General features: G+C 46.9%; 1 protein-coding gene across 38 annotated transcripts in view; it reads right to left on the reverse strand.

Annotated features, from left to right (window-relative positions):
- Kalrn (kalirin, RhoGEF kinase) overlaps positions 1-18,477 on the reverse strand; it is a 604,205-nt gene that overhangs the window by 111,097 nt on the left and 474,631 nt on the right. For 7 of the 38 annotated variants that reach the window (XM_017317077.2, XM_006522385.4, XM_017317082.2 and 4 more), the window contains exon 1: positions 15,627-17,231. The exons of the other annotated variants lie outside the window; for them this stretch is intronic. In XM_017317077.2, the coding sequence (XP_017172566.1) occupies positions 15,627-15,711 (85 nt within the window). In that variant the 5' untranslated portion in view covers positions 15,712-17,231. Of the gene's footprint in view, positions 1-15,626; positions 17,232-18,477 lie in introns of those variants that run through there. 38 annotated transcript variants of the gene reach the window in all.

Below are 18,477 nucleotides of genomic sequence, written 5' to 3' on the forward strand. Positions count from 1 at the left end.
TAGTTCTGATGACAGAACGGAAATTAAACAGATGTAGATGGCAGGTCAGGCATTTACCAGAGCCAAGCAGATAACTATAGTAATTAAAAGAACATGTCTAAGGGGATCTGCTTTGAGCATGAATGTGGAGTAATGGCACACAATGAACAGATACGAAGCCCCTTAGTAGTGGTTTGTCATAAACAAACAAACAAACAAACAAATAAATAAAACCTGCTTAAAGAATCCAACACAGGGCTGGGAGACGGCTCAGCAGTCAAACAGTCTGCTTTGGAAGTACAGAGACTGAAGCTGGGATCTCCAGAATGCACACAAAAGCCACATGGTCATGGCAGCCCACCTATAACTCCAGAAGACACACATGGGATCCTCAGAGCAAGCTAGCTAGTGAGACTACAGTATTAGCAAGCTCTGGGTTAGAAGAGAGATCCTGTCCTTAAAGATCATGGTGGAGAGCCATCCAGGCAGAGAGAGTCCTGATGTCAAATAGACTTCCATATGAACATGCATACACACATATATCCACACACAAGTTAACATACAAACACACGCACACATAGACAACACATACAAACATATGAAAAGAAAAAAGAAGGAAAGTTAAAAAAAAAAAAAAAGAATCCACCACATTGGCCTCCAGGGTTTGAGAGGAGACCACTCTTAGGAGAACCAGCACCTAAACTCAGCCCAAGATCTGCAGATCAATAGTGGAGAGGCTCCTACAGCCCAAAGATCAGGCAAAAGGCCCAGACAGGAGGCCCATGTCCCACATCTGTCTCCTTGAAAGCAGTGCTCACTTGTCCACCCCATCCCACTTAGGAGCTCGTTCGGAATGAAGGCCTTGTAAGGACAAAAAACACCTGGCGCTGGGGAGAACGTTACAGCCCTCGAGCTAGAGTCTGCCTGCATCCTCTGAGCTCGGGAGCCAGGAACTCTGTGTTTTCACCTAAATCCTCACAACCACCTATGTTCTCTAGAGCAGACTGTGGAAGGAACTGGCCTATGGAAGTCAGGTTACCAGACAGAGCTGGCACACTTAGGGAGCACTGATGCCAGCGAGAAACTCAGCGCTAAAAGAACTGCTCATGATTAGATCGTTTACTGAGAGCGAGAGAGCGAGGGGGGGAGAGGGAGAGGGAGAGGAAGAGAGAGAGGAAGAGAGAGAGGGAGAGAGGGAGGGAGGGAGGGAGAGAGAGAGGGAGAGAGGGAGGGAGGGAGGGAGAGAGAGAGAGAGAGAGAGAGAGAGAGAGAGAGAGAGAGAGAGAGAAGAGAAGAGACAGCTAAGCCCCAGATAGCTGGCTGGCCTACACTCCCTCCCAGTCAAGTCCACTTGTGATACTAACCAGGCATTTCCCCACAAAAGCTTTGGGCTCTTTTTTGCCTCTTAACTTCCAGTGAAGGCACTTTGTAAAGACACAGGAACTCATAGGACTGCTTGCTAAGCATCTGTCAGAGATCAGATAGAAACACAGAGATGATCCCATTGAATCATAACCTGACCCAAGGCCAGAAGCATCACACAGACGCATTCTACGGCACAGAGTGCTGAATGCGACGGACCGTACTTACACATGGGGCTAAACTGCCTTCAGTGCTCTGCTCCTAGTGCCCGTCTTGACACAGCCATTCTACAACCAGGACTTCAGACACTGGTCCCGCCCCGTCTCTGCCATATGCACCCACGGATACAGAAGAAGATGCCAACCGACTCAAGCCTGGAGCCGGTGGTGGCAAGCTATCAACATAGCACAATGAGCAGGTTGTGTATCTCTCTAACCTGTGACCGGTTGTCTTTGGATTAGGAGACAAAGGTGAACACATAATTGTAGCATAATGTTTGGCAAGTAGCCATGGCAATTACAAGCCACTGAGTTATGTCATGGACATTTTACAATGGGAGGAATCTGGGAGGGCCGGAGAGTGTGAGGGACTTTCTCTGAGCGACTCAGACAAGCTAGGATAAAGGCCAACAGTGATACCTGTGGTCCCGCCCCGCCCCCCACTGCCTCCTCATCTTCTCCCAGGGCAGCTTAGGCTCTTGGAAAGGCCCATCCCCCTCCCTTCCCCCTCCCCTCTCCCACACATACACACTCCCTGGGAACAGCCCAGCTCTGGTTTTGCTCTCAAAGCTCTGGCTTGCCTCGCTGGCAGAAGGGTCAGAGTTAAATTTAGACCTGACCACCTCCCTGGGACTGAGCCGGATCACTAGCTGTGTGAGGAGAGAGGGAGTCAGTGTAGTATGGCTGGCTGCTGACGCTCTCAAATGGAAGCACTATTTGTTAGGCTGAAGGGACAGAATTTCTAAACCAAATCACAAGGAACTGGGAGATTAAAAATTAGAAAGCTTGAAACAAACCTTACAAGGGTTGCTGAGGCTTCTGACTCTGACAGAACACAAATGAACAAGCAGGGTTGTTGCTGGCTTTTCTTTTTTTTAACCTTTGTTGTTACTATTTATGTGTATGGGTGTTTTCACTTGTGTGCATGTCTTTGTACTGCATGCATGCAGTTCCCATGGAGACCAAAAGAGGGAGTCAGATACCCTAGAACTGAAGTTCCCAGACAGTTGTGAGCTGACAAGTGGGTGCTGCACATCAAACCCAAGACTTCTTGGACTTAACTGCTCAGCCATGTCTCTAGGCCTATCCCTGAACTGACTTAGAACAACGGCCCACAATCAGATCTACAATGTATCCAAAGAGGGGTCCCTAGACACACCTGAGATGGGGGCCATAACTGTGGAGGTGGTGGGTCCTGGGAGAGGCAGGAGCTGTGGATGGCGAGACCTCAGGACAGAAGCTGATCCCCGCCTTTGGGTGAGTGGGATGGGTGGGTGCTCAGGATGAGTGGGAATGGCCAAGGGAAGAGGCAGGGAATGGGAGTCTGCTGTTTTTAATTTAGATCCCAGTGGTAAGCTACCTAAGATGAAGCTTCAGGTCACAGGTTGACAGTTCCACAGGGACAGAGGTCATAAAGTAAAGGTGCCACCATGGCCCTTTGTGGCCAGAGAGCACAGATGCTCAGGGTCTGCAGAGTAAAGGCTTCCATGTGAGTACCTTGTCCCCTTCCCTCCCTGTGCTGCCCAGGCTGGCCTTGACCTCCTGGCTTCAGTCCCAGCGTTAGGACTGTGGTGTGACACTGTGCCCAGTCTATCCGAGCTACTGAAATAAAGCAGCTTCAAGCAAGGTACCCAAACTGGAACTCCACACAGCCATATCTGGCCCTGTGCACTTTGGCTGTATTCTCTTTGTGGTTTCCCATAATACTTAGCAAGGCCTTTTGGAAAGACTCCTTTAATAGGACCCAGAGTTCACACAGTGTGTTAGGGGCCCAATGAAAGGGAGCAACAAAACTTTTGATATTTATGTTACTCTTTCAGACAGGGCCCCAGTTGCCCAAATAAAATCCATCTCCACACCCTGCCAAGGGACAGTCTCAGTGTCCCATTGATTTTTATTTTGACTTGAGAGCACTTCAGAAGATGTGTATAAAAGACAACACACACACACACACACACACACACACACACACACACACACACACACACAGGAACCTAATCCATGGCTCCATCTACATTTTAAACGGAGAAGGGGTCTTTGGAGGAATTACCCATGACTAGGAGTCAGACACAGTCTGGGAGCCCAGGCCTTGCTAAGCCCGTGTGGAATTCATAGTTCTCAGTTTGACTGGACCACACTAGGTGTCTACACCTGGCTTCAGATTTGAACTGAACTGAACTTCCATCTGGCCTGGAGGGGTCATAGGAAACCCCTTGGACGTCTTACAAAGTCTTCTGGATTTGCTTGGATACTCAGACAGACTCTGATAGAATAAGACCAGCTGGACCTAGCTCTTGGCTCTTGGTTGTTGATTACCAAGTTGTGGTTTGAGATGGACTTGGGTCCCCTGAGTGGTAGAGGGTCCCCAGAATCCCAGTAGACATCTGTGAGCACCAGATGTAAGTAAGTGGCTACCACGGGAAAGGATTTTTGGTCAAAATTTAGTTTCAGGAATCTAGGAGGAAATTCCAGTTTGCCGGGTCCCCCGTTGTCCTAGATTTTTTTTTCCAAAGAGCTGTGCTCTCCGCTGGCCGGATCCAGTCCAACTCGCTCTAACTTTTCCAAACAAAGAGGCAGGTGCATTCTGCTTTCACTACCCTCCCCCTTTCAAAGGCCAAGTCATCTGCTATAGATAGTATGATGTCATCTCCCTAATTTCCACTAAAAAAATAAAAAGAGGCCAAAGTACAATGTATAGTACTCAGCACAACAAGGACTTGCAGAATATCATCTCCACTCTAACACGGAACCCAATTCAAACAATTGTGGCACTCTACTTTTTTTTTTTTTTTTAAATTAAGCTGGTGTGTGCAGCAGAGGGGCATCTCAGTTTGAACTAGCTTCACTTCATGCCCACTGAGCCCCAGGGAATAAATAGATTGGGCAGCCCTACTTTCTTTGTGGTCCACTGCATGTTTCTGCTCCTTTATTCACTTGGAATTGCAGTCCTTTAAAAGCCCTAACCTGTGTTCTGTGCTTTGGGAAGCCTCCCAGATGACCCCATTAGCATCTGCTTAATTACATTAATTAGCAATCAGATAGGAACTCACAATGCCAGCATTCTTGATCTTGATGACAAATTCTTCCTTTTCTTGTTCGTTTGCTATAACTGTTTCACACTTACGGATCAGTTCCCAAGCTGGACTGTAAAATATCTGGAAACCTGAATCTACCTAGCGTCATCTAGAATTTTCTATGAGCACTAGTCCCAAATTTACTCAACACAACAAGGACTTGCAGAATATTATCTCCACTCTAACATGGAACCAATTAAAACAACTGAAGTACTCTACTTTTTGTCTTAATTAAAAAAATTTTTTTTGATACTGTGTCTTTGACACCTGGTGAATTCTGGTAGTCCTAAAATTTTGGAGTGACTCGGAAAGTGTGTGCCTTAACTTCCCACATGATTAAGGGACTGCTGAAGTCATTTCAACATGACCCTCGGGACTTCGGGATGATCCACAACAACCAAACACTTCCCTAGCACTTACAACAAAGCAGCCTGAGTGGTTTACATATGTCAACTCATTTATGCTTTGCAAAATTCTCCATGAATAGATTCCAGGGTCATTTCTATTTTCCAGGAAAATAAAACCCTCAAACAAACAAGAAAAAGAATTTATTTATATAAGTTGTACAAGGTCTCAGAGAAAAGCAGTCTATCCGGCATTCACATTCACTGTGGCTCTTAACCCAGCCTCTCATTACAGCAATCTATTACCTTGCAATACGGAACCACAAAATACAGTTCTATTTATAGACTCTGTATATTAGTACATAGCCCAAGAATCAAAGGTATTAGTTTGTTATACTCTGAGCCAGGGCTTTTTTTTTTTTCATATAAAAGAATTAAGTTAATTCAGAAAATGTAAACAGAGGTAAACAGTTGGGAATCATGAAATTCCAAGTTCCAGAGGGTGCTTTTCATAATCCTAAACAAAACCCAGCACCCTGCTCCTCTCAAAGGGGATGAAGCTACTGGTAGCAGATGAGCTTCCAAGTTCAGAGATCCTCCCAGGGAAGACCCTCCACTCTAGGAATCTGCCCTTGGGATGCAGGTATGGGTAGGTGTCCTTATAATACTGTTTAGAGCAAAAATGAAATATCACTTCAAATAAGGAAGTTGATTAAATAGGAACAATTCACATTGATGCATGATTAAAAAGCATCTAGTGATATTGTTAAGGTCTCAAACCCAGGGCAAATGGCTAACAGAGGTGCCTATTTAACATAGCAAAGCAGACCTGGGGTTTTGCACCAGATGAAGGGAAAAGAGAAAAGAATGGTGGACAAGACCTAGGTGTGGTGGAGAAGATTTACTACAGAGAAGAGGGAGAGCATAGCCAGAGGCAGAAACATCTGGGAGAGCCCAGAGTGAATGGGGAGGGTAGCCCAGCCTCTGGGCTGGGGAGTTCAGGGAGGCGGGTGGGGAAAATGCCAGCCATACCTTGTAACAGGCAGAGATTGAGGGATGATAGGAGAGTCTGGTGGCCAGGACTCCTTGATATGTTAAATGGGCACCTCAGTTTGCTGTAGGTCCCAGGTTTGAGACTGAACAGTATTCAAATGAAATAGGAAGCCCCAAAGGGGTGTGTCTGGTTCTTTCTAGGGAGGAACCACAATGCTCCAATCTCAAGCTACCTATGGTTAGTAATCTGTTCTCAAAGTCTAGAATATTTTGTAACCCCTGTAAATGTATACACACACACACACACACACACACACGCACATGCACACACACACGTTTCCAACCTGTGGGTTAGACCATTGGAAAGCATCTATCTCCAATGGTCTTAGGAACTGAGACACTGCTCAGTAGCAAAATTACAGTTATGAAGTAGCTGTGAAAATAATTCAATGGTCAGGGGTCATCACAACATGAGGAACTGTATTAATGGATCACAGCATCAGGAAGGTTGAGAACCACTGCTCTAGAAGTTGTTATGTTTAAGGCATGGAATTTTATCTTCATCTGCCTATATTTAATTTTTTTACATTTACCTATTTTTTTTCCCTAGTCAGAAAAAAGAAATAGATCCTCCCTTCTCATTTACATGGATTTAATGACCTATATTTTATGGAATGTCTCGAAGAACAGAAACAAAAAACTCTTGGACCTGCTTTTTGAGATGAGTCACATGACCAAGGAGTGGAGGGAGGGTCGGCTCTGCAGCTCCAGCCTCTAGAGTTCACAGATGTCCCGAGGGGACAGGTGAGAGAACAGGTCTACGTGGTGAAAAAAATCTACCTCTGCAGAAACGGAAGGTATGGAAGGGAGACAAACTCCAGGCCAAGCATTCAAGCATTAGTGTGTCCGTCCACATGTGACCTCAGAAACACCTGCGTCCTAACCCTCAGCCCTCCCTCGTAGCTTCCCACAAGCTTTACTGGCTACACAAAACTCACACCAACAGTTTTCGAGCTCAAATCTGTTTACATACTTAGCCGTCCAAATATCCTGGAGGGCTGAGGACTGAGATTACTGATAGTATCTTTGCCCAGCATGCAAAAGTTTCTGCGTGCCGGCACCATCACTGGAAAAAAACAAAATTCTGCCAGGTGTGGTGGGCAGCACGACTCAGGAGGCAGAAGCAGGCAGATCTCTTGTGTTCCAAGCCTGGTGAGTTCCAGAACAACAACAACAACACAAATTCCTAATGTCTACTTGGAAGAGGTTCACAAGGTGAAATAAAAGCAAGTTCTGAAACATTATGTAAATTACGATCCAATTTGCATAGAAAGAGGTGAACTGAGTTCCAGCCAAGTCCTCTTTGTCTAACATTTGGTTTTGTGGTGACCACAGTAAGGAGAGAAACGGAGGCGACACGGTTCTTCCTGAGTAAGAAGATACCTCAGGAAGCTCCCAGAGCACAGAGCTCTCCAGGTTCCTCTTTTCCCTCTCTCTCCCAGCCCCCAGCCCAGCCAGAGTGATTGCCAAGGAGGCCTCTTGGACTTCCCAAAACAAGAATTCCCCTAGGAGAGGTGGCCTTCTCAGACAGAATGCTTTTTCTTTCAGGAGCTGGGGGAAGGGAGAGGGAGGAGATAAAGGATGAAAAGTCGGGGGGGGGGGGAGGGGGGGATAGAGAGAGGTGGGGGGGGGAGAAAAGGGACAGGGAGGGGGGAGGGGGAAAGAGGGACAAACCAGAAAGAGAAAGGAAGCCAGAGGAAACGTCAGAGAGGTACTAAGCCTTTGTGTCTCACCCCAGGTAGCTTGGTAAATCACAAGCTGTTAAGGGTCTGGGGGCTGAGACTAGCAAGTCTACCATTGTCCTTGCCATTGTCCTGACTGACCACACCAGGTCACTTCAGCTTCCAGGCTTCTGCCAGCAAGAGAGAGAGGATTCATAGCACTGGTGTGAGACGGGGCTGTGCAAACTGGCCAGTGCGGACTGTTTAGCACCATTTTTAACAGTGAAGCTTGGCTCCCATGTGGATGGAGAAAGATAACACCCCTATCCCTAAAAATGCACAGAGTCTAGTGCTGGAAGTGGAGAAGCTAGGGATGTCCTGTTATCTGGTGATCCACCAGCTGCTCTGAGAGAGGAAACTCATACGTGCTACACTCCTGCTAACAGCCATAGAGCCACGGATACAAAGTAGCTGCTGCCTTAAAGCAGCAGCAGAAGGGGTCCTTCCCTCCAACCTGGGTTCCTCACCATGGTCACCAGAGGGGCAGGAAGAATGTGGAAGAACGAGCTCCCAAACTCTTAAGCTCTGCTCACTTACAGGCAAGGCCACTGGCAGCCTCTCGGCCACTTCAGGGTGTAACCAAGACTCCCCTCCTTCCAGGAAGTACCACCCAGAAAGTGGTACTGCCTCCAGAAGTTGAAAGATGAGTCCCATTAGTCACCGAAAAGGACCAGGCAGGGAGCCAAGGCACTCTGTACCTTACCTATGAAGGATATAGGCAACCTTGCCTAAACTTCAGCTGAGCACCAAGAACTTTGGGGCGAGAGGTGTATTTTTTTTTTCCTTCCCTCCAGTCTAGGCAGAAACTGTCTGGAGAAGCATCAAAGGATCTATCTGCACACACAGTGGCTGTATCATAGGGGGACAAAGATTTCTATTAGATTGCTAGCTGAGGTCAAGAAACAGGAGAAAAAAAATGGCCTTTTTTTTTTTTTTTTTTTTTTTTGAGAATGTGGCTTCTCGGGATCTAAGCATCATAATTGACCCAGTGCTGGGTAGAGTGCTTGCCTAGCACATGGGAGATCCTGGCTTCCATCCCCAGCAAAGACAAAACAACACCCGTGTTCCCACCCAGAAGAAGGACAACCTGGGGCCACTTAGGTTTCTCAGTCCTTGGTTGAGTCCTTTATGAAATAAGATGATTATGATGCTATAGCAGTATTCATAGGTTTCAAAATTGATTTAAATTTTTTTTAAAAAAGAAGATGACACATTTGACAACTTCTTTGACAACTGCACAACACTGACCACAGTGGTGATGGTTTCAGCCAGGACCATTAAATAGTTTAGGAATGCGGATTTCATCATTATGACCCAGAGGCCAGAGTCTATGTCCAGCACACTGCTGTCATTAACAAGTGAGTCCTGTGCCTGGTGCTATCTTAGCCCTTTACAGACATCACCTTAACTGATCCTCACAGCAGCCTACTGCAGTAAGCACCACCATGGGTCCCCGCCTCTTCCAGGCGTCCCTGCTCTAGATCCAGGGCTAACATGCAGTCAGATCTTAAACATTTGTCAAGTGAATTAAAACATTGTTACATAAAACTAGATGCAGTCAAAGCTGGAATGAGAGCAATGCATTTTGTGGGTTCATTTCCACCATGCATTGAAGACGCATGCCTGTGGTTTTGGCTACTTGGAAGGCTAAGGTAGGAGGACGAGGCAGGAAGATGGTTTGAGGCCAGGAATTTGAAGCCAACCTGGGCCACATAGTAAGTCTCTTATAAATAAATAAATAGGCAAAAAAAGAGAGGGTTTTCTTTCAATGAAACTAAACCAGGGCTCAAAACAAACAACAGCAAAGTCACATGATTGCTTCCTGGGAATGATAGAGTCACGCTGGCATACACTGTCATCTTTGGATAGAAGAGTCTTTAAAGCAAACCAGGCAGATCTAATTTGAACGGCAGGCAGATGGTACCATTACCCGCAGGGACAGCACATCATTCCACAGTCAGCATCCGAGCTTCCCCTGGGGAGTGATCTGTGTTCGGCTCAGTGGTATCCCAGTGAAGAGAGCTACAGTCCCAGGAGGTGGAGTAGAGGAAGGATTGCTGGGAAGGCATTTCTAGTTCTGCTAAGAATGGCTGGGCTGGTCCTTTTCCTCCTTAGAAGAGTGTGACAAACCGGGCTTCCTTCTTGTTCTAACTTCCACTTTGGTACTTCAGTTTGAGAAGCCCCCTCCCCCGCAACTCCCACTCCCTCCCTCCCTCCCTCCTCCTGCCAGGTTAAAGCCCCCTGCCTTTCCAGGACTCCTTGGGAATGGCTGGAGTGGGGCTGGGGTTTTATCTGAAGGAGAACATAAGGGCAGCAGCCACTGAAGGGGAGTAATGTTTTTAAGAGATAGGGCAAACCAGAGCGGCCTGGTTAATGAAGACAGGTTGGACATAGGACGAGGAGAAATCAAGATGGTACTGACCAGGAAGCTCTCCCCTGCTGCCTAGATTTCAAAGTACTGAAATGTACTATGTATGCTGCTGACAGGTAAAAAATCACTAACACTCTTACCCAGCTGTGAACCCTGTGAATTACAACAATGACCGCTGGTTCGAGATATGCCTGGGTGTAGTAGTGGTCCTGATGTTATGAGGATAACCAACTGCTTGAATTTCAGGTTTGTTCCACGCATGTCCGATACTGCACATCTGGCTAAGGACCAATGTTTGTGAATCTCACAGGCCCGAGGGGTGAAACTACTACTATTATTTTTGTCAAGTGGACACAGTGTATCAAACAGCCCTCTGAATCTCTCTACCTAGAGATGACTGCAGTCTCTCACATCAGAAAGGAGCTGAATGCAAGAACTCAAACAGGTCAAGGTGCAGTGAGTGATTATGGATGCTCAGCCACAATTAGGACAGCTATATCACACCGCCTCCCCGAGGCTCAGAGACCATTACAGGAGAAGGGTCATAAAGATTCTAAGAGCCAGAGGCTGGGAAGGACAGGTGCAGATTGACCGTGACTGAACCATCACACTCATGAATTCATGCAGCTGTGGTTGCCTGTGCACTGTCAAACCAGCCAACATTCTGAGCAGGAAGGGGCTCAGGAGTCCCTGCTCCTAACTAAGGAACTACCAACAGGTGATGGGTCCTGTAGGAGGGAGAGTCGGTTTTCTTTAAGAGTATGGCTTTCAGCAAGTTCACCATGTTCCAGCCGATGATCCCATACCCAGAACGATGTGAGCATCACACACTGGTGTTAATGGGTTATTAAAATTTTTCACAAACTGATGAAAAGTTCAGATGTGCAAGGCAGGTTGTTGGGATGGATTCTGGACCTACTGTCTACTCCCTGTATGCTCTCAATGACCCTGAGACATAGTGTATATCTCCATACAGTTGGGATGATAAAAACCATCATTTAAAAAAAGAGACAGGGCAACGCTTCCCAGCAGAGAAATTTATGTTAAGGTTCCCAAAATGAACAACATGAAGTAGAACATCAAGACCTGGAGTCAGGTGTGTACACAGTGTAACTGTATGGGCTTAGTATCGCCTCCAATGGTCATCTGCTTGCCGACTTTTAAATTACCTGGAGGCTAACTAGCTAGCTAGCTAACTAACTAACTAACTCAGTAAACAACAGTCACAAGGACTGCATTTTAAACTTTCTATCCCAAAGTAGGATTTACGACCTGGCATCCATTACTGTTATCCAGGGACTAGTTGACATCCCATTACTTCTCCCTAGTCAAGAGAGATATGGAAGTCAGATATAAAAAGAACACCATAGGATTTGAGTTGGGAACAGTGTGTGTATGTGGTGTTTCTTCCCAAATTGGGGTATACCCACAGGGATGAGGGGCCTCAAGAAGTATATTGGGGAAGAAATGAATGCCAAGTGGTGAATTTAGTTTTCATGCTTGTGGTGGCTTGACTATGCTTAGCCCAGGGAGTGGTACTATGAGTAGGTGTTGTTGGAGGAAGCATGTCACTGTGGGGGTGGGCTTTGAGACCCTCCTCCTAGCCATGTGGGAGAAAGTCTTCTCCTGTTTGCCTTTGGAACAAGATGTAGAACTCTTAGCTCCTCCGTCACCATGCCTGCCTAGATGCCGCCATGTTTCCACCTTGATGATAATGGACTGAACCTCTGAACCTGTAAGCCAGCCCCAATTAAATGTTGTCCTTATAAGAGTTTCCTTGGTCGTGGTGTCTGTTCCCAGCGATGAGAACCCTAACTAAGACTTAGGTTAGGTAACTAAGGTTAGATAACTTAGATGAGGGACAATGAATGGTGTCACAACGATTCTGTCCCCTGTGTAGTGAGTTAAAGTGTGATAAGGTACCTCTCCCAGGACATCAACACTTTTCTGAAGGAACTAGGTGTCATGGTTTCACACATAAAACACAGTTTATAAAATGAGCTGCATCACATCAAGTCATAAGGCTCCTGGTTAGGGAGTCTGGGAAAAGATAGAAAAGGGTAAGATAAATATAGACGAGGATGCCTTTGGATACCCTGCGACTCCCCAGAAACTGATCTACACCCTCGGATGTCAGAGCCCAGCAGGAACTACGTGCCCTGTGCTGAAAGGACCATGGAAGGGTCACCCAGCACCTCATGAATGCATTCATCCTGGCTATGTCACCACCACTCTCCCCTCTTCGATGCTCAGCCTGCTGACGTGTCTCAGTGTGAGTAGAAAGAGATGACAGCATTGGGTTTCAAATACAAGGACGTGGATACTGTAATATACACATGCAAACAAGACCCTGCACATGACAAGAAGGATGGATGGTGGTGAGATAAGGCTTGCCAGAAGGGATACTTGTCCACAGAGCCAAAGCTACAAGCTGACTGGAAAATGGAGCGTCCTAAAATGGCTTCCTTCTAGAAGAATCTCTGTGAAATAGCCCTGGCTGTCCTGGAACTCAGTCCGTAGACCAGGCTGGTCTTGAGCTCAGAGGTCTGCCTGCCTCTGCCTCTCAAATGCTGGAATTGAAGCCATGCACCACCACCGCCCAGGTTTAATATTTATTTATCGTAGTGGTGGGTGGGTACGTAACACAGCTTGCATGTGAAGGTCAGAGGAGAACTCGGAAAGAATCGGTCTTCTCCTTCCACTATGTAGGATCCAGGGATCAAACTCAGGCTGCCAGGCTTGGCAGCAAGCACCTTTACTCACTGAGCCATCTTGCCAGCCCAGATATCTTTTGTCTTTTTTTTTTTTTAACTTTAAGCTAACTGAAGAATTCTTTTAAACTGACCCACTTCTTCAGGCTTTAAGGAGAGTTTGGCTAGCCACAGCAGTGCTGAATACCCTCACAGCGTGTGACACACTGATGATTTATGGCCCTGCAGGCACACACAGGCTGGCATTTATTTCTTTTCTTTCTGTTTATGGCATTATTTCACTTTTGTTTGTTTTCACTTTCAAAAGGGCAGCTGCAAATGTCTCATTTCCCCTCCTCACCTTATCTCTATTTCCCCTTGTAAGGAAAGGGGTAGACCTCTGATTATTTTCCTTTAACACTGGACGTCTAGGTAGGAAGGAGGGCTCATCTCTCATCAAATCTTTGTAATATTCCTGTACTCAACAGAACCAAAATATAAACGAGCGAGTGAAGAAGGGGAAACCCTACTTTTCCACATCAAAAGACAAAGCCCAACTAAGTGAGGGCACGCTTCGCTCAAACGTGAAATCTACAGGCCACATACGGGTATTTACTGAACACCAGCTTTTTCCCTAGTGACACCAACTACGATCACAAAGGTTTGCCCAGAGAAATTCAGTAAGGTGCCCTAAGCTTCAAGCAAAAACCTAGCACTTTCCACTTCACCATCTCTTTTACCTTGTGCTCCTGGTTTTGAGCCCCACATATTCTGAATGATGGTAACCAGGTTGCCAAAGCCCATTGACCTAGGAAACCCCAGCTATAGGCTCTGACCCATGAGGTTCAGAGGCAGCAAGAGAGCAAATTCTCTCAGCAGCCAGGAAAGAGACAAAATTGATGAGTTGTCTGATTTAAAAAGGGAAGTAGGGAGACTGCCTTTCAATGGTAGGTCTGTAAGACCTGAGAAACTGGTTCCAATGAGTAGGCAGGCTGATAATTCCTGCTGGTGAACACCCTCCGCTGGAACCTCTCCTTGAGTCCTTTCCTTCTGCAGTCAGCATCTTCCCACAAAGTTCTGGGCTCCAGGCAATGCGATGCAGACAGCTTCAATGAGGACCTTATCTTCTCTGTGGGCCGCTGAATTGATGCCCTGGGGCTGAGTGGAGACTCCCATCTCTCTTTTCAGAGGGAGTGCAGAGATGTGTAAAGCTCCGCAGATGCTATCTTGCTCTGCCCAGCCCCTACAACTGAGGTCAGAGCTCAGTTTCCATTCTCACACCTTTGAAATCTAGTTAAGAGTAAGGAGTGGAAGCCTGAAGGAGCAGGCGGGCAGCTTTGTTCGCTGCTTTCATTGCCTCTCACAACTCCGATCCGGATCCGCGGTCTATGGCAGCGGCAGCGCCAGCTAACTCCAGCAACATCCCCTTTCCCACGCCCCCCTCCTAGCCACAAAAGCGGCAGGTCCCAGCATTCCACTACTCAGCGATGGAGAGCCAGGGCGATTCACAAAACAGTACTGCCCCATGCGGATCCAAGAAGGCTAGCTGCAAATGACATAACCACCGCCCAAACCCCACCACCACACTCCTCTTTGACAGGAAACGGACTCCCAAGAAATCCTGCCTGGAAACCCTTCACCCTGATGCAGGCTGCAGAGACTTGAGAGCAAACCTATCCACTCAGACCCCGCTGGCTGCTTCCGGCTTCCTCTCCTCCGTAACACTCCCTCCCTTCAGTTCCCAGCCGCAGTTTTGTTTCTAGTTTCTAAACGGTCCCTGCCCACTCCGACCCCCCCCCCCCCAAAGCAGCGATTGGAGCAGGATACAGCTCCCTTTCAGGCTCGAATTAATGAAGACACAGAGAGAATCTGTTGCTGGGATTATGAGCCTTAATGACATGGAAGAAGGTCCTTGGGATTTCATTAGTCTCTGTAGCCACACATCTGTTTGGGGCTGGGAATTTGTCAAGCTTGGAAGGATGGATCACTGGGTACCTTCATGTAAAGGTGGTATGGGTGCTGCTAAGATCACGAGACTTAGACGGAGGCTCTGTAAATAGGGCGGGAGGCTAATAAGTGAAGAAAATAATTTGGGGGGGGGCATGGTCTTTGTCTGTAACCATATAAACATTTTTTCCCCTGCCTACCCAGCTGAAATGGTAAAGTGACATGAACAGCTTGGGGTCTCACTTTTTTCTCTTTTTTCTGCTCTCTCTCTCTCTCCCTCCCCCTCCCCCCTCTTGACGCTTCACAACCCATAACCCTCCCTCTAAGATCCTTCTCACCCTGTTTTGCAAACTGCATTGGGGAAACTGGTTGCTTCCTGCCAGTCTCTTCAATGACATTAAAATTAGCAGAATAATTACAGTTCTAATTAGGTCCACAAAAGAGTTCTTGGTTAATTAATGAGCCAACGTCTGGCCCAAAGCTGTAAATCCACGTTGGTCTGTGAATGCCCAGGCAGAGAAAAGTCATCTCCAGCCCCAGAAGAAAATTGTTACTTAGGAAAAACAGTGTCAAAGACATTCCTGCAGCCAGGAGCCAGTTAATCTCGAAGCCGAGATCCATATGTAAATGAGCAATGAATTGTGCTTCTTTCACCAAGTCCCTCTTCTTACTCTACATCCGCATCCCCGGAGTACAAACTCGCTGGGAAGTAACCGCGCGTACCCAAACTGCAACTCGGCATCCCCTAGCGCGAGAGCGATCTCCTGCCTGGGAAACTGAGCCCAAGGTGGTTCACAGCACACCCTCTCCAGAGCCCTCACCCCGTTCCCTTCTCAGTCCCGCCAGCCTGGTTAAAATGCCACTCACCTCTACAAGGGAAGCAACAGCAGCACTTAGCAAAGAGCCAGCCCAAAGAGGGACCTCGGGTGTAAGCCTGATCGCCACCCTTCATGCTGCAGCGCGCTCCCAGTGCTCCGGCATGGCACGAACGCCGGCCGGGGTGAGAGCGCGGCGGTAGGAAACTTCAGTGCCACCCGCCAGCCAGGTCCTGTTCCCGCCTGCCGTCCTCCTCCCGCACCCCGGCGGTGCTGGAACTTACAGGGAGTTGGGCCACCTTAGGCAGGAGGGAGGGGCCAGGCGGCAAGGGAGGGACTAAGGGGGCGGAGTTCCAAGGTCCAGCTGTTGGTTGGGGACACAGTCGGCAGCGTCCCTGAGCCTTATGAAACAGGCAAACACGCCTGTGTGGTTGTGGGTATCCAGGAGGTACTGAGAGCGCAGTCCCCCGCCGCAAAACAGATACTTAGGTGAGACTTCTAAAGGCCACCCTAATCAGCTTTAGCTTCTAACACAGTGCTAGATGAGGCCAAAGAGGGGTAGAAGACTCAAAAACAATACTTAGTCCCTATCAGATTCCCCTCATCTCCTCTCATTAAAAAACCCCTTATCTTTTTCCTTTCTTTTAATGCTTACAACTAATAATGACAGAGATCCCTCACTTCCTTATCGGCTCCCCTACTAAAATGATGTGCAAAAACTTTCTGGGTTTGGCATAATAAGAACTACAGTTCAAATCTCACTTTTGCCACTGGCTAACTGTCTGACCTTAGGCTAGATAATTTGCTTTTTGCCAACTTCAGTGTTCTCTTTAAAATAAAACGAAAACAGATGGGTGTGGTAGTACGTGACCAGGGAGGCTGAGGCTGGAGGTTCAGGAGCTAAGATGTGCCAGGGCTGTATAGCAAGACCCTGCTGGGAATTTATAAAAAGACACTCACAGAGGTGATGTTTAATGGTCCTGGTGAGTGAATGCCTGCAGACAAAATTCAAGCACCACCTACCTACTGAGGAGGGCTCCCACTATCTCCTCCCTACTATAATCCATGAATTTATCACTCTTTTTTTCTTCATCCCTGTACTTTTCTTCTTATGTCTTTCTCATGGTTCAAGGCCAAGCTTAGTGTTTACCAGCATCCTTGAAGTTCAACAGCATCAGCCGGACCATGAGTCACTGATCACATCGCTCATAGCCTATTGCTCCCACTAGTTCTTGCCCAGCTTTAGGGGAAAGGGCTTGTGGGAAGGATGAAGCATTCGTAAAGCAGGTCCATTCCTCAGGGGAAAAGGAGCTGTGGACTAGAGATATGGCTCAGGAGTCGAGGGTTGGTCTAGCATGTATAAAGGCCTGGGTTTAGGAGTTAGCACTGCAGCTGGGCGTGGTGGCTCACATCTTTAATACCTGCACTAGGAAGGAAGAGGCAAGTGGATCTCTGTGTGTTCAAGGCCAGCCTGGTCTACATAATAAGGTCCAGGACAACCAGAACTACATAGTGAGACCCTGTCTGGAAAAACAAACAAAACAAAACAAACAAAACAAAGCCGAACACAAAAGTTAACCCTGCCGGGCGTGGTCGAGCACGCCTTTAATCCCAGCACTCGGGAGGCAGAGGCAGGCGGATTTCTGAGTTCGAGGCCAGCCTGGTCTACAAAGTGAGTTCCAGGACAGCCAGGGCTATACAGAGAAACCCTGTCTCGAAAAACCAAAAAAAAAAAAAAAAAAAAAAAAAAAAAAAAAAAAAAGTTAACCCTGGGAAAAGGGAAGAAAGAAGAGAAACAAAGAAAAGGTGGCAGCTGGGGAACGTTGATGAGAAGAATAAAATCTAGACGTTTGATCATCCAGGGAAACAATTTTTCCCCCCGAAAAGGAAGACAGGTGAGGGACAGGCTCTTAGGAGTTACCAGGGTGTGGGGCTTCCAGTGTGAACCACACTCAGACCTAACTCGGGTGCTAAGATCAATATTTTGTCTAAATACCCAATCCACTTGTTTTAATATCCTGGGACAATTTTTTTCTTTTGAATCTACTCTCTAAACTGACATTGGGATTATATCTATCTATCTATGGGTACCCTGTGATATTCTGATATGCAGCATCTTGATAGGAATGAAAGATGCTTTGAAGGGTTTGGTGAGGGGCTAGACACACACTCAGTGATCATACTTGTATTGCATGTGTGGAGCCTTTGGCTTTATCACCAGCACAACTTTAATAATAATAATAATAATAATAATAATAATAATAATAATAATAATAATAATAAAAAATCAGTGAGTACCAGGTTCTTCTTTAAGTGTTCCTGTGAGTCTTTCTGTTAGGTGATATTGGATCATTTTCTGTTGCACTATTTTGTCAAAGGCTGATGACATCATCTTATAGAAACTATCTTGTCTTAGAAAGAGAAAATCAGCACTCACTTCATCCATTCGAGTGTTAGTAGGCCCTCCAGAAGTCTTGTACATGCAAAATAGGCCTATCACACATGTGTCCACTGGCACTCCTAACCTGGGAGCCCATTTCTACTCTCAGTATGAAGCTGGGTGGTGGCACACACTTTTAACCCTAACACTTGGGAGGCAGAGGAGACCTCCATGCGTTAGAGGCTTGGTCTACATACAGACAGAGGTCCAGGACAGCCAGGGATAAACTGAGAAAACCTGCCTCAGAAAAACAAACAAGCAAACAAACAAAACAACCCAAAAACTTCCTGCTGACAATTCAACATCGATAACCCAAGAGTCTCACTACCGTCCTCAGTGGCTTCCCAGAACGAGACTAGCCAGTGTCCATACCCCGACAGGGATGTCCTGAGCACCAACAGGGCACTCACGTTGGTTTTTTCATTAAGTCAGCAACTCTTTATTGAGTGCTCATTGTGTTCCA

Source organism: Mus musculus, chromosome 16, assembly GCF_000001635.26.
Source record: "Mus musculus strain C57BL/6J chromosome 16, GRCm38.p6 C57BL/6J".
Lineage (NCBI taxonomy): Eukaryota > Metazoa > Chordata > Mammalia > Rodentia > Muridae > Mus > Mus musculus.